Genomic DNA, 26,196 nt, shown 5'->3' on the forward strand with positions numbered 1-26,196 from the left:
CACTTGCTGTGATGTTTTACACTTATATGGATACTTTGCCAGTATAAATATCACTGAAGCGCCATTACAGGGTGCGGGCCTTCCTCAGAGTGGGACCAGCAGCGTTTTGGTGCATTCCTCTGCTTACAGCTGCAGCAGCAGGCACACACAGCTCCTCCATACACTCGGGATACGCAGGAAAACTGGTACAGGGGTGTAGCAAAGGGGGAGAGCCGCTATTGTACACAATCTGTGTCCTGAAAAGGACTAATACTCCGGTATTGCACCATGATATAACAGCTTGCAGCCTCACTGGGGCTGTTTAGCTTGGGTGTGCTGTTCCCTTCTCTCTGTCTCCCTCTCTCATACAGTAAGGGCAGGCTTGCTATTGTTTCTCTTACGTCCTAGGGGATGCTGGAGTCCACTTTAGTACCATGAGGTATAGACTGGTCCACCAGGAGCCCATTGACACTTTAAGAGTTTGAGAGTGTGGGCTGGCTCCTCCCTCTATGCCCCTCCTACCAGACTCAGTTTAGAAAATGTGCCCGGAGGAGCCGGTCACAGCTAGGGGAGCTCTCCTGAGCTCTTCTAGTAAACGTTGTTTTTAGAGTTTTTTTTTTTTTACAGGAGGCTGTTGGCAACAGCCTGCCTGCAGCGTGGGACTAAGGGGGGGAGCAGTGTCCGCCCTGCGGGGTCTGAGCCACTGACTGGACACTGAGCTCCAGAGGGGTCGGATCGGTCTCCGCCGCAGGGAAGCGCTCGCCCCAGCAGCATGCCACCAACCCCTTACAGACGCTGAAGAGTGGTGAGTGAGTCACCGACCCCCCTAGCAAGCGAGGGGCCGGTGTAAAGATGGCGGCAACGGGGAGGGAGCGCAGTACTAACTGCACTCCTGGGAAGGTTCAGAGGCACATAGTGCGGCGCTGTGAGGGGCGCCCTGGGCCAGCTCTTACCCCCACACTGGTCAGCAAGTCTGTCGGGGTCCGCGGATCTCAGCCAGCAAGTTTTTCCTCAGGTGAGTATAAAATCTGAAGAGCGGGAAGACAGCGTCAATAAGGGGGCGGAGCTTCTCAAAGCGGACCCAGCAGCGTTCCAGCGCCATTTTTCCTGCCTGCACAGTGCTGGATGGAAGAACAGGTCCCTCCACAGCAGCTCCAACTGTCAGTACATGGTACCAGGGGGTTATAGAAGGGAGGGGAGGCTGTAAAATGACTGTCTCTCCTATTAAGAGACACAGACTGTGCTGGTATGGGGTTTCCTTTTATTGAAAGCGCAGTACTGTGGGTTGGCTCCGATCTCTGCGTCTCTCTTGCCATTCTTGGGGGGGGGGGGGGGGGGGAGACTCTGTCTGCCCTCACCTGTGTGTGTGTGTGGAGAGTGTTTGGTAGTCCCCTTTAGCTATGTCCAGGGACACTGTGTCATATGCTGCGGAGGATTTATCTTCCCAGGATGATTCCATTCCATGTAATCAGGATAGCACTGGTTTAGCACAGATACCAGCAAGGGAACCAGAGTGGTTTTCCTCTATCAAATCTTGGATTTCTCAGATTTCTGACAGGGTTGCAAGTAATGAATCTGCAACCCAGGTATTACAGAGCTCTGTGGCTGTATGGCCTGTTTCTGGTACCTCAGGACACCCCGCTATATACCCCCACAAACATGCGCTTGTGCATGTCACACAAGACGACACGGATACCGATTCTGACACTACAGATGGTGATGGGGATGTGTTTCAGGGGTCCGCATCTCTTGCAAAGGGGGTGCAATTGTTGATAGAGGCTATCAGGGATGTCTTAAATGTTAATGATACCACACCTGAGCAGGTTGAGGAGGCTTTTTTCACTGAAAATAAAAAAGCCTCGCTAACCTTCCCTGCGTCAAAGGAGTAGAATGCTATATTTGAAAAAGCATGGGAAAACCCTGAGAAATAGTTCCAGATCCCTAAATGATCCAGGTGGCTTTTCCTTTCCCTGAGGAAGATAGGAAAAAGTGGGAAAACCCTCCGATTGTTGACGCATCTGTGTCAAGACTCTCAAAGAAGGTGGTTTTGCCTGTCCCGGGATCTACCACCTTAACGCAACCGGCAGATAGAAAGATTGATAACGCTTAAATCAATGTACACTTCTTCTGGGGCCATATTACGTCCCACTATTGCTAGTGCATGGATTGCAAAAGCAATAGTGAAGTGGTCGGCTGCCTTACTTGAGGATTTGGATACGATGGATAGGGATGACGTTGCATTGTATTTACGCAACATACATGATTCAGCAAGTTTTATGGTAGAATCCATGAAAGACCTGGGTTCCATGACTGTGGGAATTTCTTCCATGTCTGTTTCAGCTCGTCGGGGACTATGGCTGCACCAGTGGTCGGCCGACACGGAATCCAGAAGAAGTGTGGAGTCCCTACCCTATACAGGTCAGGCTCTCATTGGGGAAGCTCTAGACGCGTGGATATCCACCGCTACAGCGGGTAAGTCTTTGTTTCTTCCCTCAGCAGCACCTGCTCTGAAGAAATCCTTCTCTTCAGCTGCACCGCAGTCCTTTCGGCCTAACAAGCCTAGAAAGGCCAGAACATCCAATACCTTCTTTAGGGGAGGTCGGGATAAGTCCAAGAAACCTGCCGCTGCAGGTTCACAGGAACAAAAGCCTGCTTTGGGTACGCCAAAGTCCTCCGCATGACGGTGGACTGCACGCCCTGGGGGTGGGGCCAGTGGGAGCGAGACTCAGACACCTAAGTCATGTCTGGGTATCGTCCGGCCTAGATCCCTGGGTGGTAGATATTGTGTCTCTGAAATTCCAGCCTGTATCCCTAAGTCTCCCTCCTCATCGCTTTTTCAAGTCAGGCTTACCAACTCTGTTGGCAGACAGCACTGTGTACTACAGGACGCTGTCCAAAAGCTGGTAGAGGCACAGGTCATTGTGCCAGTACCACCTCACATGCTGAACAAAGGTTGCTATTCTATCCTTTTTGTGGTACCGAAACCGGATGGTTCGTTCAGGCCCATTCTGAACCTAAAATCATTGAACCCCTTTCTAATGGAGTTCAAGTTCAAGATGGAGTCTCTCAGGGCGGTGATATCAGGTCTGGAAGAAGGGGAATTCTTGGTATCACTGGATATCAAGGATGCGTACCTCCACATTCCGATCTGGCTGCCGCATCAGGCTTATCTCCGCTTCGCATTGCTGGATTGTCAATTTCAGTTCCAGGCCCTGCCATTCGGCCTCTCCACAGCACTGAGGGTGTTTACCAAGTTGATGGCGGAAATGATGATTCTCCTACGCAAGCAGGGTGTGAACATAATTCCATATCTGGACGATCTGCTGATAAAGGCATCGTCCATGGAGAAGCTGCTGCAGTCCATTGTACTCACAATGCGACTGCTCCAGAGTCACGGTTGGATTCTGAACTTTCCAAAGTCACATTTGGAACCAACCCAGAGGTTGTCATTTCTGGGAATAATCCTGGATGCGGAAGTGCAGCGGGTGTTTCTTCCGCAGGAAAAGGCATTGGTTATGCAAGCCATGGTCCTGTATGTCCTGAAGCCACCCCGGGTGTTGGTTCATCAATGCATTCGCCTATTGTTCTTCTCGCCTGATTAGGGCTATCTATGATGCTCCTGCCTTGAGCTTTGGAAAAACAACTGATTCGCCTGAGCCAGGAGGCGGGGATATATGGATGGGCCTGTTGCATGCTGGGATGCCGAAAGCTTTGACCGTTTGGTGCACACTTGCTGTCGCGTCATCATATCCCGATGTTATCCTGTGTACTTAGGAGAAATGACGTTATCAACGGTAAGTTTTACCATAACGATTATTTCACAGTATTAATATATATATAAGCAGGATTCCATTTTTTTTCATTGAAACATTAATGCAAAAATAAAAACTGGTTTAAATAATGTTATTTCTCCCTAACCCTCACCTTATGTACATTATATATACTATTTGGATGTGGTGGGGGTGCTTTGAACTGCTTTATTGAACCTATTTTTGTCATCTGGTAATAAGCCTCTTTAAAAAAAAAAAAAAAAGTGTTTTACAATGTGCCATGAGCTTCCATTCGAAATGCTGGCAGTCCTTCCCATGTGATTTTTTTTAAATTAGTGGTTGTGCCATAAAAGTATAAGGGGGGTATTCAATCAAGTTCTATTTTTTTTTGACTGGTCGAAAAAAAAAGCGTCACTATTTCGACACAGGGTATTCAATTGCAGGCATTTTTTGCCCATTTTTAAATCCATTTTTCCCCATGCTGTTTCATTTTTGTGTTTGTATCGGCATGGGCGAACATTGCGCTAAAAAACGGGCAAAAACTCCAAAACACGTGTTTCTGCTGTGGGGTACACTGGGCACAAGGATAGACACATAGGATAGGTACACAAGGATAGACATAGGGGTGTAGAGTAGGATCTTGATCCGAGGCACCAACAGGCTGAAAAGCTTTGACTGTTCCCAGAATGCATAGCGCTGCCTCCTCTATAACTCCGCCTACCTGCACAGGAGCTCAGTTTGGTAGTTGGTGCCGCAGATAGCAGGCACATAATAGAGGGGCTGCTCTGGGCAGCCCTAAGAAGAGCTTTTTGAGAAGAAAAGTGAAGACTTCAAGGGCTGCAGCAGTGTGTATATGTCTTTTGACATTCACTGCTGCAGCTCCCTCTCTCCCCAGCGGCGCTGTACACTCCCGAGCCCTGGTTGCCGGGTAACTACAGCAGGAGGCTTTGGTTTTCTTCCATGGTCAGGCACACACGACGGGGGCTCTCCGGGATCGTGTGGCCACGCTTCGGGAGGTGGTGAGTGGGTCCCGCTTGCGGGACCCGTACTTTATCGCGGTCAGTGGGAGGCGGGCCGCTCGCGCTGGCGGTGGACACTGGCAGTACAGGCGATCCCACTAGATCACGAGGGCATGGGTGCAGGTCAGGTTTTCCCTCAAAACCATTTTAATAGTAGCCCACAGTACCCCGTGGTTTTGCCAGCAGGGGGATAAGGCTTAGACCTGGAGCCCCTCCCCCAGCTCCAGGGCGCCATTTCCCACAAATGTTCCCGCCCTGGAGCTGCATATCTGTCTCTCCCTCACTCCCTGTCAGTGTCTGGGCACCATTTCTCTCAGCTACACTGTTCCTGGGACTGCTTTGGCAAATCCTCCTGTGTTAAGCCGCCTGGTTGTCAGTGCTGTGACTTTACATGACACTTAAGTATTCTACCTGCCTCTTAGACAGTGTTAGTTAAGAAAGAGTGCATTTAGTCAGGGTTTTTTAGTACAATTACCCTGTGATATACATCCAGTTCTTACTGTGCAGTGTTATAGCTATTGACTACATAGCTATATAAGCTGGTCCAGTGCAGTATTATTTTTAGTAATAACCTCTGCATTGTACAACTGTGACTATATGTGTGTGCTTTAGCTTGCTGAATGGTTTCCATTTCGTGTCTCTCACTCAACTTGCTATCCCTATATTCTATAACCTGAGGAGGCTTGGTGCGTCAGGTTTTATATTTATATAGGATTTTCACAAGATATACTTTAATACGTATTTTCTCTGACGTCCTAAGTGGATGCTGGGGACTCCGTCAGGACCATGGGGATTAGCGGCTCCGCAGGAGACAGGGCACAAAAGTAAAAGCTTTAGGATCAGGTGGTGTGCACTGGCTCCTCCCCCTATGACCCTCCTCCAAGCCTCAGTTAGATTTTTGTGCCCGGCCGAGAAGGGTGCAATCTAGGTGGCTCTCCTAAAGAGCTGCTTAGAGTAAAAGTTTGTTAGGTCTTTTATTTTCAGTGAGTCCTGCTGGCAACAGGCTCACTGCTACGAGGGACTTATGGGAGAGAAGTGAACTCACCTGCGTGCAGGATGGATTGGCTTCTTAGGCTACTGGACACCATTAGCTCCAGAGGGAGTCGGAACACAGGTCTCACCCTGGGGTTCGTCCCGGAGCCGCGCCGCCGACCCCCCTTGCAGATGCCGAAAAGTGAAGGTCCAGAAACGGCGGCAGAAGACTCTTCAGTCTTCATAAGGTAGCGCACAGCACTGCAGCTGTGCGCCATTGTTGTCAGCACACTTCATAGCAGCGGTCACTGAGGGTGCAGGGCGCTGGGGGGGGGCGCCCTGGGCAGCAATGATAGTACCTTATTCTGGCTAAAAATACATCACATATTGCCCCTGGGGGCTATATGGATGTATTTAACCCCTGCCAGGTCTCAGAAAAACGGGAGAAGAAGCCCGCCGAAAAGGGGGCGGGGCCTATTCTCCTCAGCACACAGCGCCATTTTCCCTCACAGAAATGCTGGTGGGAAGGCTCCCAGGCTCTCCCCTGCACTGCACTACAGAAACAGGGTTAAAACAGAGAGGGGGGGCACTTATTTGGCGATATGTATATATATATTAAAATGCTATAAGGGAAAAACACTTATATAAAGGTTGTCCCTGTATAATTATAGCGTTTTTGGTGTGTGCTGGCAAACTCTCCCTCTGTCTCCCCAAAGGGCTAGTGGGGTCCTGTCCTCTATCAGAGCATTCCCTGTGTGTGTGCTGTGTGTCGGTACGTGTGTGTCGACATGTATGAGGACGATGTTGGTGAGGAGGCGGAGCAATTGCCTGAAATGGTGATGTCACTCTCTAGGGAGTCGACACCGGAATGGATGGCTTATTTAAGGAATTACGTGATAATGTCAACACGCTGCAAGGTCGGTTGACGACATGAGACGGCCGGCAAACAAATTAGTACCTGTCCAGGCGTCTCAAACACCGTCAGGGGCTGTAAAACGCTCATTTACCTCAGTCGGTCGACACAGACACGGACACTGACTCCAGTGTCGACGGTGAAGAAACAAACGTATTTTCCTTTAGGGCCACACGTTACATGTTAAGGGCAATGAAGGAGGTGTTACATATTTCTGATACTACAAGTACCACAAGAAGGGTATTATGTGGGGTGTGAAAAAACTACCTGTAGTTTTTCCTGAATCAGATAAATTAAATGAAGTGTGTGATGATGCGTGGGTTTCCCCAGATAGAAAATTATTGGCGGTATACCCTTTCCCGCCAGAAGTTAGGGCGCGTTGGGAAACACCCTTTAGGGTGGATAAGGCGCTCACACGCTTATCAAAACAAGTGGCGGTACCGTCTCCAGATAGGGCCGCCCTCAAGGAGCCAGCTGAGAGGCTGGAAAATATCCTAAAAAGGTATATACACACATACTGGTGTTATACTGCGACCAGCGATCGCCTCAGCCTGGATGTGCAGCGCTGGGGTGGCTTGGTCGGATTCCCTGACTGAAAATATTGATACCCTTGACAGGGACAGTATTTTATTGACTATAGAGCATTTAAAGGATGCATTTCTATATATGCGAGATGCACAGAGGGATATTTGCACTCTGGCATCAAGAGTAAGTGCGATGTCCATATCTGCCAGAAGATGTTTATGGACACGACAGTGGTCAGGTGATGCAGATTCCAAACGGCACATGGAAGTATTGCCGTATAAAGGGGAGGAGTTATTTGGGGTCGGTCCATCGGACCTGGTGGCCTCGGCAACAGCTGGAAAATCCACCTTTTTTACCCCAAATCACATCTCAGCAGAAAAAGACACCGTCTTTTCAGCCTCAGTCCTTTCGTCCCCATAAGGGCAAGCGGGCAAAAGGTCAGTCATATCTGCCCAGGGATAGAGGAAAGGGAAGAAGACTGCAGCAGGCAGCCCATTCCCAGGAACAGAAGCCCTCCACAGCTTCTGCCAAGTCCTCAGCATGACGCTGGGGCCGTACAAGCGGACTCAAGTGCGGTGGGGGGTCGTCTCAAGAGTTTCAGCGCGTAGTGGGCTCACTCGCAAGTGGACCCCTGGATCCTACAAGTAGTATCCCAGGGGTACAGACTGGAGATTCGAGACGTCTCCCCCTCGCAGGCTCCTGATGTCTGCTTTACCAACGTCTTCCTCCGACAGGGAGGCAGTATTGGAAACAATTCACAAGCTGTATTCCCAGCAGGTGATAATCAAAGTACCCCTCCTACAACAAGGAAAGGGGTGTTATTCCACACAATATTGTGGTACTGAAGCCAGACGGCTCGGTGAGACCTATTCTAAATGGGAAATCTTTGAACACTTACATACAAAGGTTCAAATCAAGATGGAGTCACTCAGAGCAGTGATAGCGAACCAGGAAGAAGGGGACTATATGGTGTCCCTGGACATCAAGGATGCTTACCTCCATGTCCCAAATTGCCCTTCTCACCAAGGGTACCTCAGGTTCGTGGTACGGAACTGTCACTATCAGTTTCAGACGCTGCCGTTTGGATTGTCCACGGCACCCCGGGTCTTTACCAAAGTAATGGCCGAAATGATGATTCTTCTTCAAAGAAAAGGCGTCTTAATTATCCCTTACTTGGACGATCTCCTGATAAGGGCAAAGTCCAGAGAACAGTTGGAAGTCGGAGTAGCACTATCTCAAGTAGTTCTACGACAGCACGGGTGGATTCTAAATATCCAAAATCGCAGCCGTTTCCGACGACACGTCTGCTGTTCCTAGGGATGGTTCTGGACACAGTCCAGAAAAAGGTGTTTCTCCCGGAGGAGAAAGCCAGGGAGTTATCCGAGCTAGTCAGGAACCTCCTAAAACCAGGAAAAGTGTCAGTGCATCATTGCACAAGAGTCCTGGGAAAAATGGTGGCTTATTACGAAGCGATTCCATTCGGCAGATTCCACGCAAGAACTTTTCAGTGGGATCTGCTGGAAAAATGGTCCGGATCGCATTTTCAGATGCATCAGCGGATAACCCTATCTCCAAGGACAAGGGTGTCTCTCCTGTGGTGGTTACAGAGTGCTCATCTTCTAGAGGGCCGCAGATTCGGCATTCAGGATTGGATGCTGGTGACCACGGAGGCCAGCCTGAGAGGCTGGGGAGCAGTCACACAGGGAAATTTTTTTCCAGGGAGTGTGATCAAGTCTGGAGTTTTTTCTCCACATAAATATACTGGAGCTAAGGGCAATTTACAATGCTCTAAGCTTAGCAAGACCTCTGCTTCAAGGTCAGCCGGTATTGATCCAGTGGGACAACATCACGGCAGTCGCCCACGTAAACAGACAGGGCGGCACAAGAAGCAGGAGGGCAATGGCAGAAACTGCAAGGATTTTTCGCTGGGCGGAAAATCATGTGATAGCACTGTCAGCAGTGTTCATTCCGGGAGTGGACAACTGGGAAGCAGATTTCCTCAGCAGGCACAACCTCCACCCGGGAGAGTGGGGACTTCATCGGGAAGTCTTCCACATGATTGTGAACCGTTGGAAAAGACCAAAGGTGGACATGATGGCGTCCCGCCTGAACAAAAAACTGGACAAGTATTGCGCCAGGTCAAAAGACCCTCAGGCAATAGCTGTGGACGTTCTGGTAACACCGTGGGTGTACCAGTCGGTGTATGTCTTCCCTCCTCTGCTTCTCATACCCAAGGTATTGAGAATTATAAGACGTAGAGGAGTAAGAACTATACTCGTGGCTCCGGATTGGCCAAGAAGGACTTGGTACCCGGAACTTCAAGAGATGCTCACAGAGGACTCATGGCCTCTGCCGCTAAGAAGGGACTTGCTTCAGCAAGTACCATGTCTGTTCCAAGACTTACCGCGGCTGCGTTTGACGGCATGGCGGTTGAACGCCGGATCCTAAGGGAAAAAGGCATTCCGGAAGAGGTCATTCCTACCCTGGTCAAAGCCAGGAAGGAGGTGACCGCACAACATTATCACCACATGTGGCGAAAATATGTTGCGAGGTGTGAGGCCAGGAAGGCCCCATGAAGAAATTTCAACTCGGTCGTTTCCTGCATTTCCTGCAAACAGGAGTGTCTATGGGCCTCAAATTGGGGTCCATTAAGGTTCAAATTTCGGCCCTGTCGATTTTCTTCCAGAAAGAATTGGCTTCAGTTCCTGAAGTCCAGAAGTCAAGGGAGTACTGCATATACAACCCCCTTTTGTGCCTCCAGTGGCACTGTGGGATCTCAACGTAGTTCTGGGATTCCTAAAATCACATTGGTTTAAACCGCTCAAATCTGTGGATTTGAAATATCTCACAGGGAAAGTGACCATGCTGTTGGCCCTGGCCTCGGCCAGGCGAGTGTCAGAATTGGCGGCGTTTGTCTCAAAAAAGCCCATATCTGATTGTCCATTCGGACAGTGCAGAGCTGCGGACTCATCCCCAGTTTCTCCCTAAGGTGGTGTCAGTGTTTCACCCGAACCAGCTTATTGTGGTACCTGCGGCTACTAGGGACTTGGAGGACTCCAAGTTGCTAGATGTTGTCAGGGCCCTGAAAATATAGTTTCCAGGACGGCTGGAGTCAGGAAAACTGACTTGCTGTTATCCTGTATGCATCCAACAAACTGGGTGCTCTTGCTTCTAAGCAGACGATTGCTAGTTGGATGTGTAGTACAATTCAGCTTGCACATTCTGTGGCAGGCCTGCCACAGCCAAAATATGTAAATGCCCATTCCACAAGGAAGGTGGGCTCATCTTGGGCGGCTGCCCGAGGGGTCTCGGCTTTACAACTTTGCCGAGCTGATACTTGGTCAGGGGCACACCCTGACTGAGGAGGACCTGGAGTTCTCTCATTCGGTGCTGCAGAGTCATCCGCACTCTCCCGCCCGTTTGGGAGCTTTGGTATAATCCCCATGGTCCTGACGGAGTCCCCAGCATCCACTTAGGACGTCAGAGAAAATAAGAATTTACTTACCGATAATTCTATTTCTCGTAGTCCGTAGTGGATGCTGGGCGCCCATCCCAAGTGCGGATTGTCTGCAATACTTGTACATAGTTATTGTTACAAAAATCGTGTTATTATTGTTGTGAGCCATCTTTTCAGATGCTCCGCTGTTATCATGCTGTTAACTGGGTTCAGATCACAGGTTGTACAGTGTGATTGGTGTGGCTGGTATGAGTCTTACCCGGGATTCAAAATCCTTCCTTATTGTGTACGCTCGTCCGGGCACAGTATCCTAACTGAGGCTTGGAGGAGGGTCATAGGGGGAGGAGCCAGTGCACACCACCTGATCCTAAAGCTTTTACTTTTGTGCCCTGTCTCCTGCGGAGCCGCTAATCCCCATGGTCCTGACTGAGTCCCCAGCATCCACTACGGACTACGAGAAATAGAATTATCGGTAAGTAAATTCTAATTTTTCTCTGTGATTTTAGTCACCATATCTCTCCTATATCTCTGCTTGTGCTGATTACACTGCGCAGGGGTTTGGGTAAGAGGTATTGTGCTGCTGCCAATTGTACTGTGTTACCTGATACTGCAAGTTATATATCATGTCTGCTTCTGAAGGTAACGGTTCTGGGGCGGAACACACTGCAGGTGTTGCTGAAGCCACAGATCCATATGAGGAGAATATAGCAGCTGTGGGCTCTGGTTCTGGGGGCTCCTTGCCCCCCAGTGGGACTGTGGCAACGGAGGTACTTAATGACCCACCGTGGGCTGCTTTTTCCACGCTTCTGCATACGCTAGTTAATAAACTAACACCCCCTATGGGACCCGCTATGCCGGTTCAACCGTAAGTGATCCCTGTAGCTAAATTGCTGTGGGCGGACAATTTATCTGCTCAATTGAAGAAGTTGAACCAGTCCCTGACTACTAAAAATTCTGACCATTGCTCGCCCAAGTCCAAGGGGTCCTCTAAGCGAGCTCTTATCTCCTCACAATCCACTGCTGTCACTGACACCTCGTCTGATGAAGATGGCACTTACACTGACCCCACAGATTCTGACACAGATACTGCTGATGGGGAGGGTAGTTCACATGTGGATGTTCCTGATCTTTTGGAAGCTATTAAGTTGATTTTACAGATTACGGATGATCCCGAGCCATCCGTCACTCCTAAGAAACCAGATAGGTTCAAGCATCAGAATGTGGTTAAACAAGTTTTACCTCACTCTGACCACCTAGTGCAGAGGTTCTCAAACTCGGTCCTCGGGGGCACACACAGTGCATGTTTTGCAGGAAACCCAGCAGGTGCACAGGTGTATTAATTACTCACTGACACATTTTAAAAGGTCCACAGGTGGAGCTAATTATTTCACTTGCGATTCTGTGAGGAGACCTGCAAAACATGCACTGTGTGTGCCCCCGAGGACCGAGTTTGAGAACCTCTGACCTAGTGGATATACGTCAGGAAAAAGAGAATACGGGGAATGTCTACCCCGTTGCATCGGGCGCTACTGGATTAAATTTAGGAAAACACCTGATAAAGGATATGTAGTATGAAAGCAGCTCCTAGAGGGCAACTGGATGCCTTATTCAAAGATATATAGTTTAATGTTCTATAGAAAACATTAAAGGAGCGCTGATATCAAGTAAAAAATCATTTAATAATAAGTACGGTGGAAAGAACCACCTAGGATGATTAATTAGAAGTTAAAAACAAAAGCAGTGCAAATACATATGTATATATAAAGATAATCACATTCACAATAAAAGATAAGATGACTGTAATCGGCTGATGCGCCAATTAAAGTTAATGTTGCAGTCCACAGTAATATATTAAGCTGGTGGCATCCGTACTGATAAGGGGCTTAGATAATGTCTCGACAGGTCATTTGGAAAATCTGCTGATAAATTTAAGCAGAGGGTTTTTTTATTGCTGTTGCTCACCCCTAGTATTAAAATCCGTTCTCACCCGTAGTTGTAAGCGCTGATTCCCGTCAATAGCAGTTAGCGGAGGTGGCTCTCGGCAGCCGACAGCAGCTGTGTCAGGATGTCCGGCAGAGAGAATCGCACATGCTGCGTAACACCTCAGCAAGACGGGGCTTTCCAAGCACAGCAGGGAGAGTTTGGTAGAAGTGTGTCCAGTTGAAAAAGATGTTGAGAGAACGTCCTAATCCCTTGATATAAGTAACGGATGGTCCGTGAGAGTCTCCAGCAGTGGACAGGTAACAAAGGTGACCCTCTACGCGTTTCTCTGCCCACGATACCGGCAGTTTCCTCAGGAAGTGTGAATACCCATTTGACAGGTGTGGTCAGCAGCCAACCAGCTTTAGAGTCTCTTTATTCACACCTAAAGGCTGTAATTGGGTTTCACACTATGTTGGGTCGTTTGCACATATTTCATTCACTGGTTTTAATCAGGTGTACAGATTATATAAATTCCAAGTAATAATACGAAGTAATAATAATACAAAATAAGTTAGGACAACAGAAAAGAAAAAGATATAAACATTATATTGCCGTTATCGGTAGAAGAGGTGTCGAAAATATAGGTATAGATGGTCTCATAATTTGCATGTATATATATATTTGACACATAAAGAAACTTACTTGGGGCAAATAAACTTAACACTCCCACATTATAAATTTATAGTAAGTTTCACATGGGTTATAATATAGTTTAATTTTACTAGTTGACTACCCTTGATGTATCGTAATTATATTTTAGTTTTCACTTTATAGTAATCAACATTAATTAGTCACCCTTATACCGAAAGCGGCTATTAGCATAGATATGGCATCCCAGAGTAGTTTTTTATATATATATATATATATATATATATATATATATATATATATATATATATATATATATATATATATATATATATATATAGAACCAGTACTTGTTCTCACGGCCGCAATAGCCCAACGGATAGAAAATGGACTGCGGCCAAAAGGTCACCGGTTCAAAATCGGAGTCAAGGAACATATTTTCACAATTTATTTTTTAATATTTTTAGTTGTTATATAAGTAGAATAAATGTCTATTGTTATATAGAGAAAGGGGTTTAAAAAATCTTTCTGTTAATATGGTCATACACAGCTCAAATTAAACCAAAACTACACGGTCTAAGCGAGAAAAGCAATCTATGAGAGAGAAATAGAGAAGCGTATTGTCTATAGATAGACATAAATAATTTATAACTCATGCCCAGTTCAGTGCTGAACTTAGCGTAAATGAGATTCAAGAATAATACTATGTTTGATAATGAGAGATATAGGAAGGAGACCATTGGGAAAGATACTTTACTTTTAGAAAAGGAGGTGGTAGCACCTACCCTGATATATAGGAAGAATAGCTTAGTATAGATATGGAACCTACCCACAAAATAGATGCATAAGCACCAACAATGTAGAAATGGACCATCTATGCCTAGTATATGTATGGACGCCGGGGTCAACAAATACGTACTTATTAAATGATTTTTTACTTGATATACGTCAGGAACCCTGGGAAAACCCGGGTAAGAAGTTTGTGCCTCAAAAGAAGATGCTGGCTCGCTATCCCCTCGCTCCAGAGCGGTCTAAAAATTGGGAAACGCCTCCTCCAGTAGACTCGCATGTGGCTAGGATGGTGGTTTCCTCAGCTCTACCTGTCACTACCATCAAGTCTCTAAAAGAGCCTACGGATAAACGTTTGGAGGGTTGTCTGAAAGCGATTTACACCCTCACGGGTACTGCACAAAGGCCCAATATTGCAGCAACATGGGCTGCAGAGGCTATTGAAGCATGGGCCTTGGAGTTAGAAGCTGAAATCTCTTCTGACCATGCTAGACAATGCTTGTCATATATTGTCACAGCTTCTCACTATATTAAAGAGGCGGCTTCTGATGCCGGTATCCTAGCAGCCAAGGCCTCTACTACATCAGTCCTGGTTCGCCGGATATTGTGGCTGAGATCCTGGTCTGTGGATCGGGACTCTAGAAAAACCCTGGAGGTACTCCCTTTTAAGGGAGATATTCTGTTTGGGGAGGACTTAAATAAGATTGTGGCTGACTTGGCTACTGCCAAAACTGCCTGTCTGCCAAGTACTGCTCCTTCTGTGTCGAAGGCTAAAGGTACTTCCTTTCACCCTTTTCGTCCTTCAGGTAAAGCAAAAGGTCAGGCGTACAACAAGCAGGCCCGCACTTCCAAACCTGGTAAGCCAAAGCCCAAAAGAGCTTGGGCGGCCCGTCAGCCAGCTTCCAAGACCGATAAGCCTGCCGCATGACAGGGCGGGCCTCCCCCTGTGGGATCCCAGGGTGGGGGGCTGGCTTCTAGGGTATACCCAGGAATGGTTGAAGACCACTTCAGATGCCTGGGTACGGGAAGTCGTCACTCGAGGTTACGCCATAGCCTTCAAAAACCGCCCCCCTCATCGATTTTGCCGGACAGACGTCCCGTTGGACCAGACAAAGGCAAACACTCTACATTCGGTGGTACAGACCCTCCTGGATACAGGAGTCGTAGTACAGGTGCCTCTTGCGCAGAGGGGCCGGGGGTACTATTCTCCGCTGTTTCTAGTCCCGAAACCGAATGGGTCCTCCCGGCCCATTCTCAACCTCAAGGCATTGAACAGGTTTGTGAAGGTTTCCAAGTTCCGTGTGAAAACCCTTCGCTCTGTAGTTCTGGCCTTGGAACCTGGGGACTACATGGTCTCCCTGGACATACAGGATGCTTACCTGCATATCCCTATAGCAGCGTCACATCAACAATACCTGAGGTTTGCGATTGGCAACCTCCATTACCAGTTTCGGGCGTTACCTTTTGGTTTAACTACGGCTCCGCGAGTCTTCACCAAAGTGATGACGGTGGTACTCCGCCGTCAGGGGGTCAGGATACTGCCGTATCTGGACGACTTGTTAATCCTGGCAAATTCCCCAGAACTTCTCCTACGTCATCTGGATATGGCTGTCCGGTTTCTACAAGCCCACGGGTGGCTCATCAACTGGAAGAAATCCTCCCTGGTCCCTGAGCATGGTGCACCTGGGAACGCTATTGGACACTCACAACCAGAGGTTGTTCTTGTCTCAGGATAAAGTCCTGAAGCTTCAGGACAGGATTCGTTGCTTCCTTTCTCGTCCGCAAGTGTCGATGCATTCAGCGATGCAGGTGCTGGGCCTCATGGTGTCAGCATTCGACATGGTGGAGTATGCTCCATTCCATTCTCTCCCCCTCCAGAGGCTGATTCTAGCCAAGTGGGACGGCCTGCCTCACCGGATCAGGTCTCACATGATCTCATTGACTCTGGAGGTCCGTCTGTCGCTGCTCTGGTGGCTCCAGGACCGACAATTGTGCAGGGGCCGTCCCTTCTGGATATCCAACTGGGTCCTGTTGACGACAGATGCCAGTCTAAGAGTTTGGGGCGCGGTGCTGGAGCAACACTCCCTTCAGGGTCGGTGGACCAAGGAGGAATTCCTCCTCTCGATCAACATTCTTCAATGCCTTGAACCTGGCCCAGCATTTAATTCGGAACCGTCCTGTTCAAGTACAGTCTGACAACGCCACCACAGTGGCTTACATAAATCATCAAGGCGGCACTCGAAGCCGTTTGCCGATGAAGGAAGTCTCACGGATTCTACATTGGGCGGAACGCCTTCTACCGGCCATATCGGCAATATTCATTCCGGGAGTCCTGAATTGGGAAGCAGACTTTCTCAGTCGTCAGGACGTACATGCCGGCGAGTGGAGCCTCCATCCAGAAGTGTTTCAACTCCTAGTGGAAAAGTGGGGCCTTCCAGACGTAGATCTGACGGCGTCTCGACACAATCACAAGGTTCCGGTCTTCGTAGCAAGGACAAGGGATCCTCAAGCAGCATTCGTGGATTCGCTGGCGGTGCCGTGGAGGTTTCGGCTGCCATATGTGTTCTCTCCGGTGTCACTCCTGCCAGGGTAATTCGGAAGTTCAAGCAAGAAAAAGGAAATCTGCTTCTCATAGCTCCAGCGTGGCCCAGACGGCACTGGTTCTCAGACCTGCAAGGCCTATCGTCAGAGCGTCCAATTCTACTTCCACAACGCCCAGACCTCCTCGTTCAGGGCCCCTGTGTCTACCAGGACCTAGCCCGGCTGTCTTTGACGGCGTGGCTCTTGAAGCTTCTGTCTTAAGGGCTAAAGGGTTTTCTGAGGCGGTCATTCAAACTATGTTGCGGACCCGGAAACCGGCTTCTGCTCGGATTTACCATAGGATCTGGCATTCTTACTTTGTTTGGTGCGCATCTAACAATTATGACACTTCCAAGTTTAGCACAGCCAAGTTGTTGGCCTTTCTTCAGCAGTGCCTGGACTTAGGCCTGCGTCTGGCCTCCCTCAAGGTTCAAATATCTGCCTTGTCGGTGTGGTTTCATAGAAAGATTGCGACCTTACCTGATGTGCATACCTTCACTCAGGGTGTGTTGCGTATCCAACCTCCCTATGTCCCGCCTGTGGCTCCTTGGGACTTGTCGTGGTTTTAGAGGCGTTACAAGAGTTTCCGTTTGAACCTCTTGGTTCAGCTGATCTTAAGTGGCTTTCCCTTAAGGTGGTGTTTCTGCTGGATATTGCTTCAACTAGAAGAGTGTCGGATTTGGGTGCCTTGTCCTGTAGTTCCCCATATCTGATATTTCACCGTGACCGGGCGGTTCTTAGGACTCGTCCCTGATATTTACCTAAGGTGGTTTCTTCGTTCCACCTTAACCAGGAGATTGTGGTTTCGGCACTTGTTTCTCCTGATCTGTCTCCCAAAGAGTGGTCTTTGGATGTGGTACGGGCTCTCCGTATCTATGTGAAGAGAACTGCTTCTATTAGAAAATCTGATTCTCTCTTTGTGCTGTTTGGATTTCACAAACGGGGCTGGCCTGCTCACAAGCAAACTTTGGCCAGATAGATTAGAATGGTGATTGCACATGCTTATGTGAGGGCTGGTCTCTCGGCTCCTGCTCACATTACGACCCATTCTACTCGGTCTGTTGGACCTTCTTGGGCGGCCCGCCGTGGTGCGATCCTTGAAAAATTGTGCAAGGCGGCTACGTGGTCCTCTGTGAACACGTTCATAAGGTTCTATGCCTTCGATACTGCCGCTTCCCAGGATGCTTCCTTTGGACGCCAGGTTCTTGTGCCCGCTACAGTGCGTCCCCTCCCATAAGGAACTGCTTTAGGACATCCCCTATGTCTATCCTTGTGGAGCCCAGTATACCCCGCAGCAGAAAACGAATTTATGGTAAGAACTTACCTTTGTTAAAACTCTTTCTGCGAGGTACACTGGGCTCCACAAGGCGCCCACCCTGACGCACTTAGCTTCTTTGGGTTGGTATGGCATTAGCCGCTGACACTTCTCCGTTGTGAGTGTGTGGTGTATGTGGCTTCTAACCGTTGTCGTCTCTCTTCCCGCTACTGCATTGGGCTGAGCTCCTGTGTAGGGAGGCAGGGTTATAGAGGAGGCGGTGCTATGCATTCTGGGAACAGTCAAAGCTTTTCAGCCTGTTGGTGCCTCGGATCAAGATCCTACTCTACACCCCTATGTCTATCCTTGTGGAGCCCCGTGTACCTCACAGAAAGAGTTTCAACAATGGTAAGTTCTTACTATAAAACTCGTTATTGGCAGCGAATTCGCTGATACATGTAGTTTTCGCCAGTGCCCTTTTTTTCGACTGGTTGAAAAAAATGGCACTAATTGAATACCCCCCTAATTACAGTATGTCAGAGGATTACTGTGGACAAATATTTCGAATTAAAATTCTTTTTCAACAAATTGTCCTGAGGTTTTTATTTACACACTTACACACACACACACACACACACACACACACACACACACACACACACACACACACACACGCGCTCTCTCGCTCGCTCTCTCTCTCTCTCGCGCTCTCGCTCTCTCTCTCTCGCGCTCTCTCTCTCTCTCGCTCTCTCGCTCTCTCGCTCTCTCGCTCTCGATCGCTCTCTCTCTCTGTTTCTTAATTGGACCCCAGACGTTTGCATGTCCTGATGTTGCTCTCTTGCCTCCTACACACTTTTGCAGTACACAAAACACTTTGTAACTGATACAAAACCAGGTTGATAGGAGCAAGGATTACAAAGGGGGTAATTCAGACCTGATCGTAGCAGCAAATTTGTTAGCAGGTGGGAAAACCATGTGCACTGAAGGGGGGTTAGGTATAACGTGTGCAGAGAGAGTTAGATTTGGATGGGGTATGTTCAAAATGAAATCTAAATTGAAGTGTAAAAATAAAGCAGCCAGTATTTACCTAGCATAGAAACAAAATAACCCACCCAAATCTAGCTCTCTGCACATGTTATGTCACACCTGCAGTGCACATGGTTTTGCCCAGCTGCTAACAAATTTGCTGCTACAATCAGGTCTGAATTACCCCCAAAGTGTCACTCTTCTCCTGCTTGATCCCATTTACAGTAGACTTTTGGCATGCAGTGTAGCTTCAGATATTCTTATCTCAAGGTGGACTTTTCCTTTTACATTAGAGCAGTCTTATGCAGCGTCCGCTCACCAGGTGATGAACCATATATACCAACAGAACCTGACTGATAAGATGATACCTGGTTTTGTTCTTAAGTGCTCCTCTAATATCACTAAAGTTACATTTAACCTAGTGGCTTTCCAAGTCACTAAAAATGTGTATTGTACATTGATACATTTTTTTTTTTCTCTTTTGTGCTCATTTATTAGTTGAAGACCGAATTTGATAAATTATTTGAAGATCTTAAAGAAGATGACAAAACACAAGAGTTAGAACCTGCAGCGGTAAGATTTGCTGGCTTCATATCATGTGTTCAGTTGTCCATGTACTGTCACTTTATCAGTGCGCTTACTACATGTTACATAATGTAAAGTGTTTCTGTCACTAGATCCCTTTTTATCTGAGACTGCATCCTATGCAGCATGCAATGCGCTCTCCTCCAGCCTGCACTGCAGAGAAATAGCATTATTGATACTCCTCGTTAAATCCCTTTCTCTGAATCCATCTCGGGGATGCTGCCACCTTGGGGTGTAGATGATGCCATTGGAGAAGTGGACACATTTTCAAATATAGTAACTCCTCAGTTGAAAACTAACCAAGCCTGGTATAGAGAAGAAAATCTGTCTCTTCATAGAAATGGCAAATAAGAATCCCACGGAGGGACTGGTGGAATGCAGTGTAGTCAAAAGGTTGACATTCAGAATGTCAACATGCAATGTGTCGATGGGTACAATGTTGACACTATCAGAATGTTGACAATTAGGGTTAGGCTGCGAGGTTAGGCTAGGGTTACGCTGAAGCAGGGGGAAGGTTAAGGAAGAAATACCTGAGTGTCGAACAGTCTGACTTGGAAGTCTCACACGAGTCTGAGGACGCAGTTGCAGCGTTAGGCCACCAGGGACGATAAGTAGACATTCTAATATTTTAATATTTTATCATTGTCTACAAGATGAATGTCAACATGGTCAATATCGACTTTATGAATATGTTAACATTCTTATCTCAACATTGACTGCCAACATATAATACCATACCCAGTGGAATATGTGGTAGTTGTACATGGAGGTCACCCTGAATAAAATTTTGCAGCTCCGTAATAGCAGCTACTGTATCTTTCTCTGGAAGTAAATTGAAAGTGCTGAATCCTGAACCCTCAGGGAACCTAATCCCAAACTAGAATTCAATCTAATCCATCCTGCAAAAAGGAAAATCACCTAGATGAGCTAAATCTTGCAGTATGAACTCCTTTCACACAAAGAAATTTAAACTATCATTTATAGAAGATATAGGTTTTTTTGTTCTTGTTCATCGTTTCTATGACATCTTCAAAAACAAGCAATAGCTTCCACTGGGTAGACAAACATGTTCCCACCATATCAGCAGTCTACATTCCAGGCATACAAGATAGGGGTGCAGACAGAGTTGACACAGAATTCTTCCAGGAGAATGGTCGCTGCATGCCAATGTGTTTCAACAAGTAATAGATTATTGGGGTCAAACAAAAATAGACCTACTGTAATGATATTCAGGCTAAAGCACATGTTGCACAATTTGCAAAGCTAGAACTCAGGATCCCGAAGACTCTGATTTTAAGAGCATGGGTTTTGAGGCCATAATTCTCAGGTCAAACTGCTTTCTGTCATTGCTGGATGACTCCTGGTGATTGCTGGTCATCACAGTTGTGGCATTGTCGGACTAAATGCGTAGATGACCACAGGAGTTATTGGGTGGGAGTAGAGACTGTCATGCAACCTGTTTCTGCAAGCTATGAAACGAGACAAAGGACCTTATTCAGTTAGGATTGTAAATTCTGCTAAACAGCAGAATTTACAATACTTTTGCTCTAATGCTGGGGGCCGCCCAGCATGCAAGCTCCCTCCCAGCAATTTGATCACTCTGAAATTGCGAATGGAATTGCTTAAATTGTGGATGCCTCTTGCTGGCGCAGCCTGTCTGTAACGGCAGGAGGCCCACTGCCATTTTTCACATTGCAGCGGCTGCGTGTGATGACACACAGCTTCCCTGATAACCGCAACGCCTCTGTTTCGCAAACTCCACCCCTGCTGCGCTCCATCTCCGCCTTGGAAATGGAGCATTGCCGCCCCACTAATGCCTCTTGCCTGTCAATCAGGCAAAGGCGTTCGCAGTTAATGCTAAACATTAGCATTAACTGCGCAGGACTGGACCTGCGTGTGCGCAGTGGGCGCCAGTGGAGAAACTGCAGTTAGATTGCGATTTGCAATCCAACCTGAATTAGGCCCAAAGTCCCCTTGCAGTCTTATAAAAAAAAAAAAACTATTGGTTTAGAAGATTTAGCTGGTAGGAAAGAGCTCTATCCTCGTAATAGCAGCTGTGGTCCCCAGACCATTGGCGAGCCCAGAGAACTTTGGCACCGAAGTTGTCTCAGGCTCCAAATTATTACTGAGACTCGGTAAGCTGAGAGCCCTGTCAGCAATTGTTGCTTTCAAACTTGCTCCAAGTGTGAGCTAGTTGTGTAAAAAATAAAAATACATCAGTTTAAGAATACATTAGAAACATTTTCTTGCTGTTGGATAAGCTTCAAAAAGAAAATGTGACCCAGCTGGGTACATATTTTAAACGTAATTGGTGATTTCAGATTATTATGATGTAGAGGGGAGGAGTTTTGTTTTGAAAAAGTTAGGTTTGAAGATGTACCCATTTCTGCAGTGGCACCCTCTATACCCCATTGTACATGGGGTATAGAGGGTGGATGGGGTTCCCCAGATGGGATCAAAGAAAAAGCTGTGACATGTGAAATAATTCAGCCCACAGTGAGTGTAGTGCTGACACCACTAGGAAGCTGATCCAGGCTGTCAGAGTATAGTGCTCACTACTTGACTGGCTTACTCTGCACATCAACTTTTCGGCTGGAGGAAGCCTGCACAGAAGAGTCCAGAAAATTAAATTATTATCCAACTTATTAATGTGTCCTATATAATTAAATTCCATGCCACTTTAATCTTTATAGGCTGTGGGAACCCTGTTGCTGCTTCATCAGAAGCAGGCACTGGCATGGATGGTTTCACGTGAGAACAGTAATGAGCTGCCACCATTTTGGGAAGAGAGGAATAACCTTTACTACAACACACTTACAAATTTTGCAGAGAAAGAGAAGCCAGAAACAGTCAGAGGAGGGATTCTAGCAGATGACATGGGCCTGGTATGTATTCCTGCATTCTGTACAATTGTACTACAGGTTTATTTATTTTTTTGTGTAAAAGAGCCTAAATTGATATTCCAACTGTGTTTTTTTTATTTATGTCCTTTTGTGGGTTAACCTTATCTCCACTCTTGCTGATTTGCCATACATTTTGGACTATAATATGCTTTTAGCCCCTACCACATACCAATTTTTTTATTTTATTTTTTTCTCATTCAGCCACTAGGGGACACTGGAGTAGATGATGACACAGGGGTATAGACTGTGGCTATAGGGAGCTGGCACTTTGAAGCTATCAAAAAGTATGAAGGCTCCTCCCCCTCTATACCCCATCAGCCCTCAGTTTTTAGAAATGTGCCGAGTGAGCCGGTCACCCCAATGGGGTCTCTTTTTGTCTGCCCCGTTTCTGCCTTTTTCTTCAAGCGAAGTGGATGCAGGATTACATCTGGGATCTATGTAGGTACAAGTTTCCGCATTGTCAATGCTCTTACAGCGCAGTTTGGTTCAAAGTTTTAGTTTGTCATCAGCTAAAGTACGTAGCACCCAGTAGCGGACAGCACAAATCATGACATACATAAAACACTTAAAATAATACACTCACACATTTAGCATCCGTACTGCAGATGGGAGAAGGCTATTTCTAAAGTGATTTGAGAGTGCTAGCAAGGTTTGAAACCTCTTTTGGGTCCGGAGTTTGACAAAAAAACTTGTTTAAAGGATGACCACGTTCTGATATAATACATCTGACTTTTTTTAAGACCCTGAGACTATGTCTCACAAAAGGTAGGCAATGGCATGCCAATGATTTTACTAGCGGCCCTTCTAATCCGCTCTAAAGCACTCTGATCCTTGGCAGTGCAGCTGCCGTACCATGTAACTATTCCATAAGTTAGTAAACTCTCAATTGAGTACCTGTAGAAGTTTAACATGGTCTGCACACTAACACCTGCGGCTCTTAAGCATCGCAGGAGAAAAGTCGTTGCTCAGCTTTTTTAATTATCAACTTCAAGTGAGCAGACCATGTCAAACAAGAAAACGGAATGATACAACCATTTCAACGGTTTGATCGCTGATAAACACCGGTGGTTTCTGCGACAACCCTCTTCTAAGATCCACAGTTAGTTCCTTGGTCTTCTCATCGTTTAAATGATTCTCAGTACTCCAAACAACTAATTTCTCCGGCAGGGTCCACAGGTTATCCACAGGTTAACATTGGGATATGATGAAGCGTCAGCGGATTTGCACCAATCTGTCAAAGCTTTTCGGCCTCGCAGCATGCAACGGGCCCGTCCATATATTCCTTGCTCAGGCAAATTAGTTTTTTGTTTGGTGCGGCAGGAGCCGGACCATGGTCAGAGGGCTGCTGGTTTTTAGCAGCCCTAAGCTTTCTTATTTTATTTTTATAGTCTTACTGTTTTTTTCTTGAGTGATCTGTCTAAAAAGCGTCTTATACGTTCCTTAGAAAGAGTCGCTCCAACAACTCTCCGCCGGGTCGCGACAACGCTTACCCACGAGTACAGTGCTGTTTTGTCGGGCGTCTGTGTCTTATATACTAGCAGGTCCAGCAGACGTTACCAGGCTGTGGCCGGAGCATGGGGAGAAGGTAAGGCATCGGTTCCGCTGAGAAGGGGAATACGGACACAGCCGCACTGTTTTAGGAGGAGACTACCAAACAGTCACTGACGCAGCTGCCACCTCGGGTGCAGCAGCGCAAGGCCTTAGGGATCATAGGCTCCAGGAATAGTATGAGGCTGCAGATGATAAATAGTTGATGTCAGCAGTGGGGAGTTAGATGCTCTCCTGGTCGCCCCTCCCCCGGTTCATGACCAATTTCCTCAGAGTCTCCCGCCATGAACTGTTTTCCCACTTCCGTCTGAGATGCTGTATACGAAGGGGACCCAGTCACAGCATAGGCGGCTGTGTGACTGGTGTGTCTGTGTTCACTGAGCGTCTGTGTTCATTATAGATTCATGGAGCGGCAATGTACACTAGTAGTGTCTAGATCCACTCGGCATTCACGTATTGATCGGACCTCGAAGCCGGGTGAGTCTCCCTGTATCTCACTGTACTAAGTACGGGTAATACAGCACTAAGTCTCTATCTACCTTTTGAGTACGAATAGTTAGATAAGTACCTATTGCATATGAGTCTGTATACTATTACAGTTGTTTCTTTCGCTATGCATCTGAATATGTTAGATCTGTTTAAACGTGATTCAGTAATATGTTCTCCTACATACTTGAACTGTATTTGTAGTTGATGATGGTGCTCATATTGCTTATACTAATGTATAACATGTGACTGACATTGTGATTGCTGACTTTACTATATATTCTTTCAGTTTTTATTCTATTCCGATCCTCAATGCTGGTGCATAGCAGGGTAGGGTCGGATTGTATGTCACTTTAACGAGTCATAAAGTGATTACAGCCACAAATTGTGTAGTACACTGTGTAAATGTTTTACTTATCAGGTCTAAGAGTGGCAAAGGTGAGGAAGATACACTCACAGCAACACCAACACATATCATGTTTGTCTTGCAAAGCTGGGTTAACCTCTTAGGATCTAGTTCAGGATGGTTTGTGTGCAAATTGTTTTAGCTTTCACCAAGGTCTCTTGAATAGCACAAGGCAGAGATACAGGTGCAAGTTGATCCCCCTTGGGCTATGTTTGCACAAACATCCAGTATAGCTGAGCGGATAATTCCAACTTCTGTACCAGGAATAGGTTACATGTTTAACCCTTACATTCAGCTTCCCACCTGCGGTTTATCACTTCCAGCATCGGCCTCTCAAAAGAAACCGGCTGAAAAGCCAGTGGTAAGTAAATCTACATCTTCACAGTCTACACATGTTTCAGATGAGGATTCATTGGAGGATGAAGGCTCATTAAGTTCTGGTTCTGCATACGAAGAGGAGAAGGTAGGTCCCAGCTCAGCGGACATGGCTGAGTTAATTAAGGCAATAAAAGACATTCTATCCTTAGAAGATCAGCCGAGCCTGTGTTAAAATCCAAGGCACCTGTGTTAAAACGTCTCAAAACAGTTAAGACTGAGTTTCCTGGGTCAGATCAGCTGACGGAAATCATGGAAGAGGCTTGGGCTACGTCCAGTAAGAAGTTTAGAATTCCTAGAAAATGGAATTCCAATTATCCTCTTCCAGCTGGGGATTGTTTTTAAAAAGGGAGGTGGCTCCCAAAGTAGATATGCATGTGATTCGATTAGTGTGAAAATCTACATTACCTCTGCCTTCAACATCATCAAATTATGTCATGGATAGGAGAGTGGATGGTTTTTTAAAAACCATTTTTTCTCTTTGTCTGGGGCAGTCCTAAGACCAGCTATGGCTTCAGCTTGGATGGCAAAGGCAGTGGCTGCCTGGGCTGATGCACTGGAAGGGGATTTTTCAATGGCATCTAGAGAGCAAAAATCCCATATAGCAGCAGGCTGGGATGTTCTTGGAAGAAGCAACATTGGATATGGGTACTATTGCCTCCAGGGCATCAGCTTCAACAATAGCTGTTCACAGAGCATTTTGACTACGTACGTGGAAAGCTGATTCAGAATCTAAGAAGGTTTTGGAATCTTTGCCTTTTTCTGGAGATATTCTTTTTGGTAAAGAATTGCAGATATTTTGGAGTCAGAAGCAGACTCCAAGAAGGTAAATTTTCCTTCCACATAGAAATTCAAACCTAAAGTTCCAGGTTTTCGGCCCTTTCAGTCTCAAGGAAAAGCTAAAGAAAAAGTGATGGCAAGTAGCCCCAATACAACAAGTCTGGTAAGACTAAAAAGCATTGGACTACCAGTGGACCATTCGGTAAAACAGAAAATAAGCCATCAGCCTGATGGTGCAGGCCTCCACCTTGGGGATG

The 26,196-nt window shown here is 46.8% G+C and overlaps 1 protein-coding gene across 1 annotated transcript in view; it reads left to right on the plus strand.

Moving 5' to 3' along the window:
* The window catches only part of HLTF (helicase like transcription factor), a 479,436-nt gene that overhangs the window by 84,761 nt on the left and 368,479 nt on the right, over window positions 1-26,196 (plus strand). Inside the window, exons 6-7 of the mRNA XM_063915956.1 lie at window positions 19,355-19,429; window positions 22,135-22,326. Coding sequence (XP_063772026.1) covers window positions 19,355-19,429; window positions 22,135-22,326 — 267 coding nt within the window. The remainder of the gene's footprint in view (window positions 1-19,354; window positions 19,430-22,134; window positions 22,327-26,196) is intronic.

The sequence above is a fragment of the Pseudophryne corroboree genome, chromosome 4 (assembly GCF_028390025.1).
Source record: "Pseudophryne corroboree isolate aPseCor3 chromosome 4, aPseCor3.hap2, whole genome shotgun sequence".
Lineage (NCBI taxonomy): Eukaryota > Metazoa > Chordata > Amphibia > Anura > Myobatrachidae > Pseudophryne > Pseudophryne corroboree.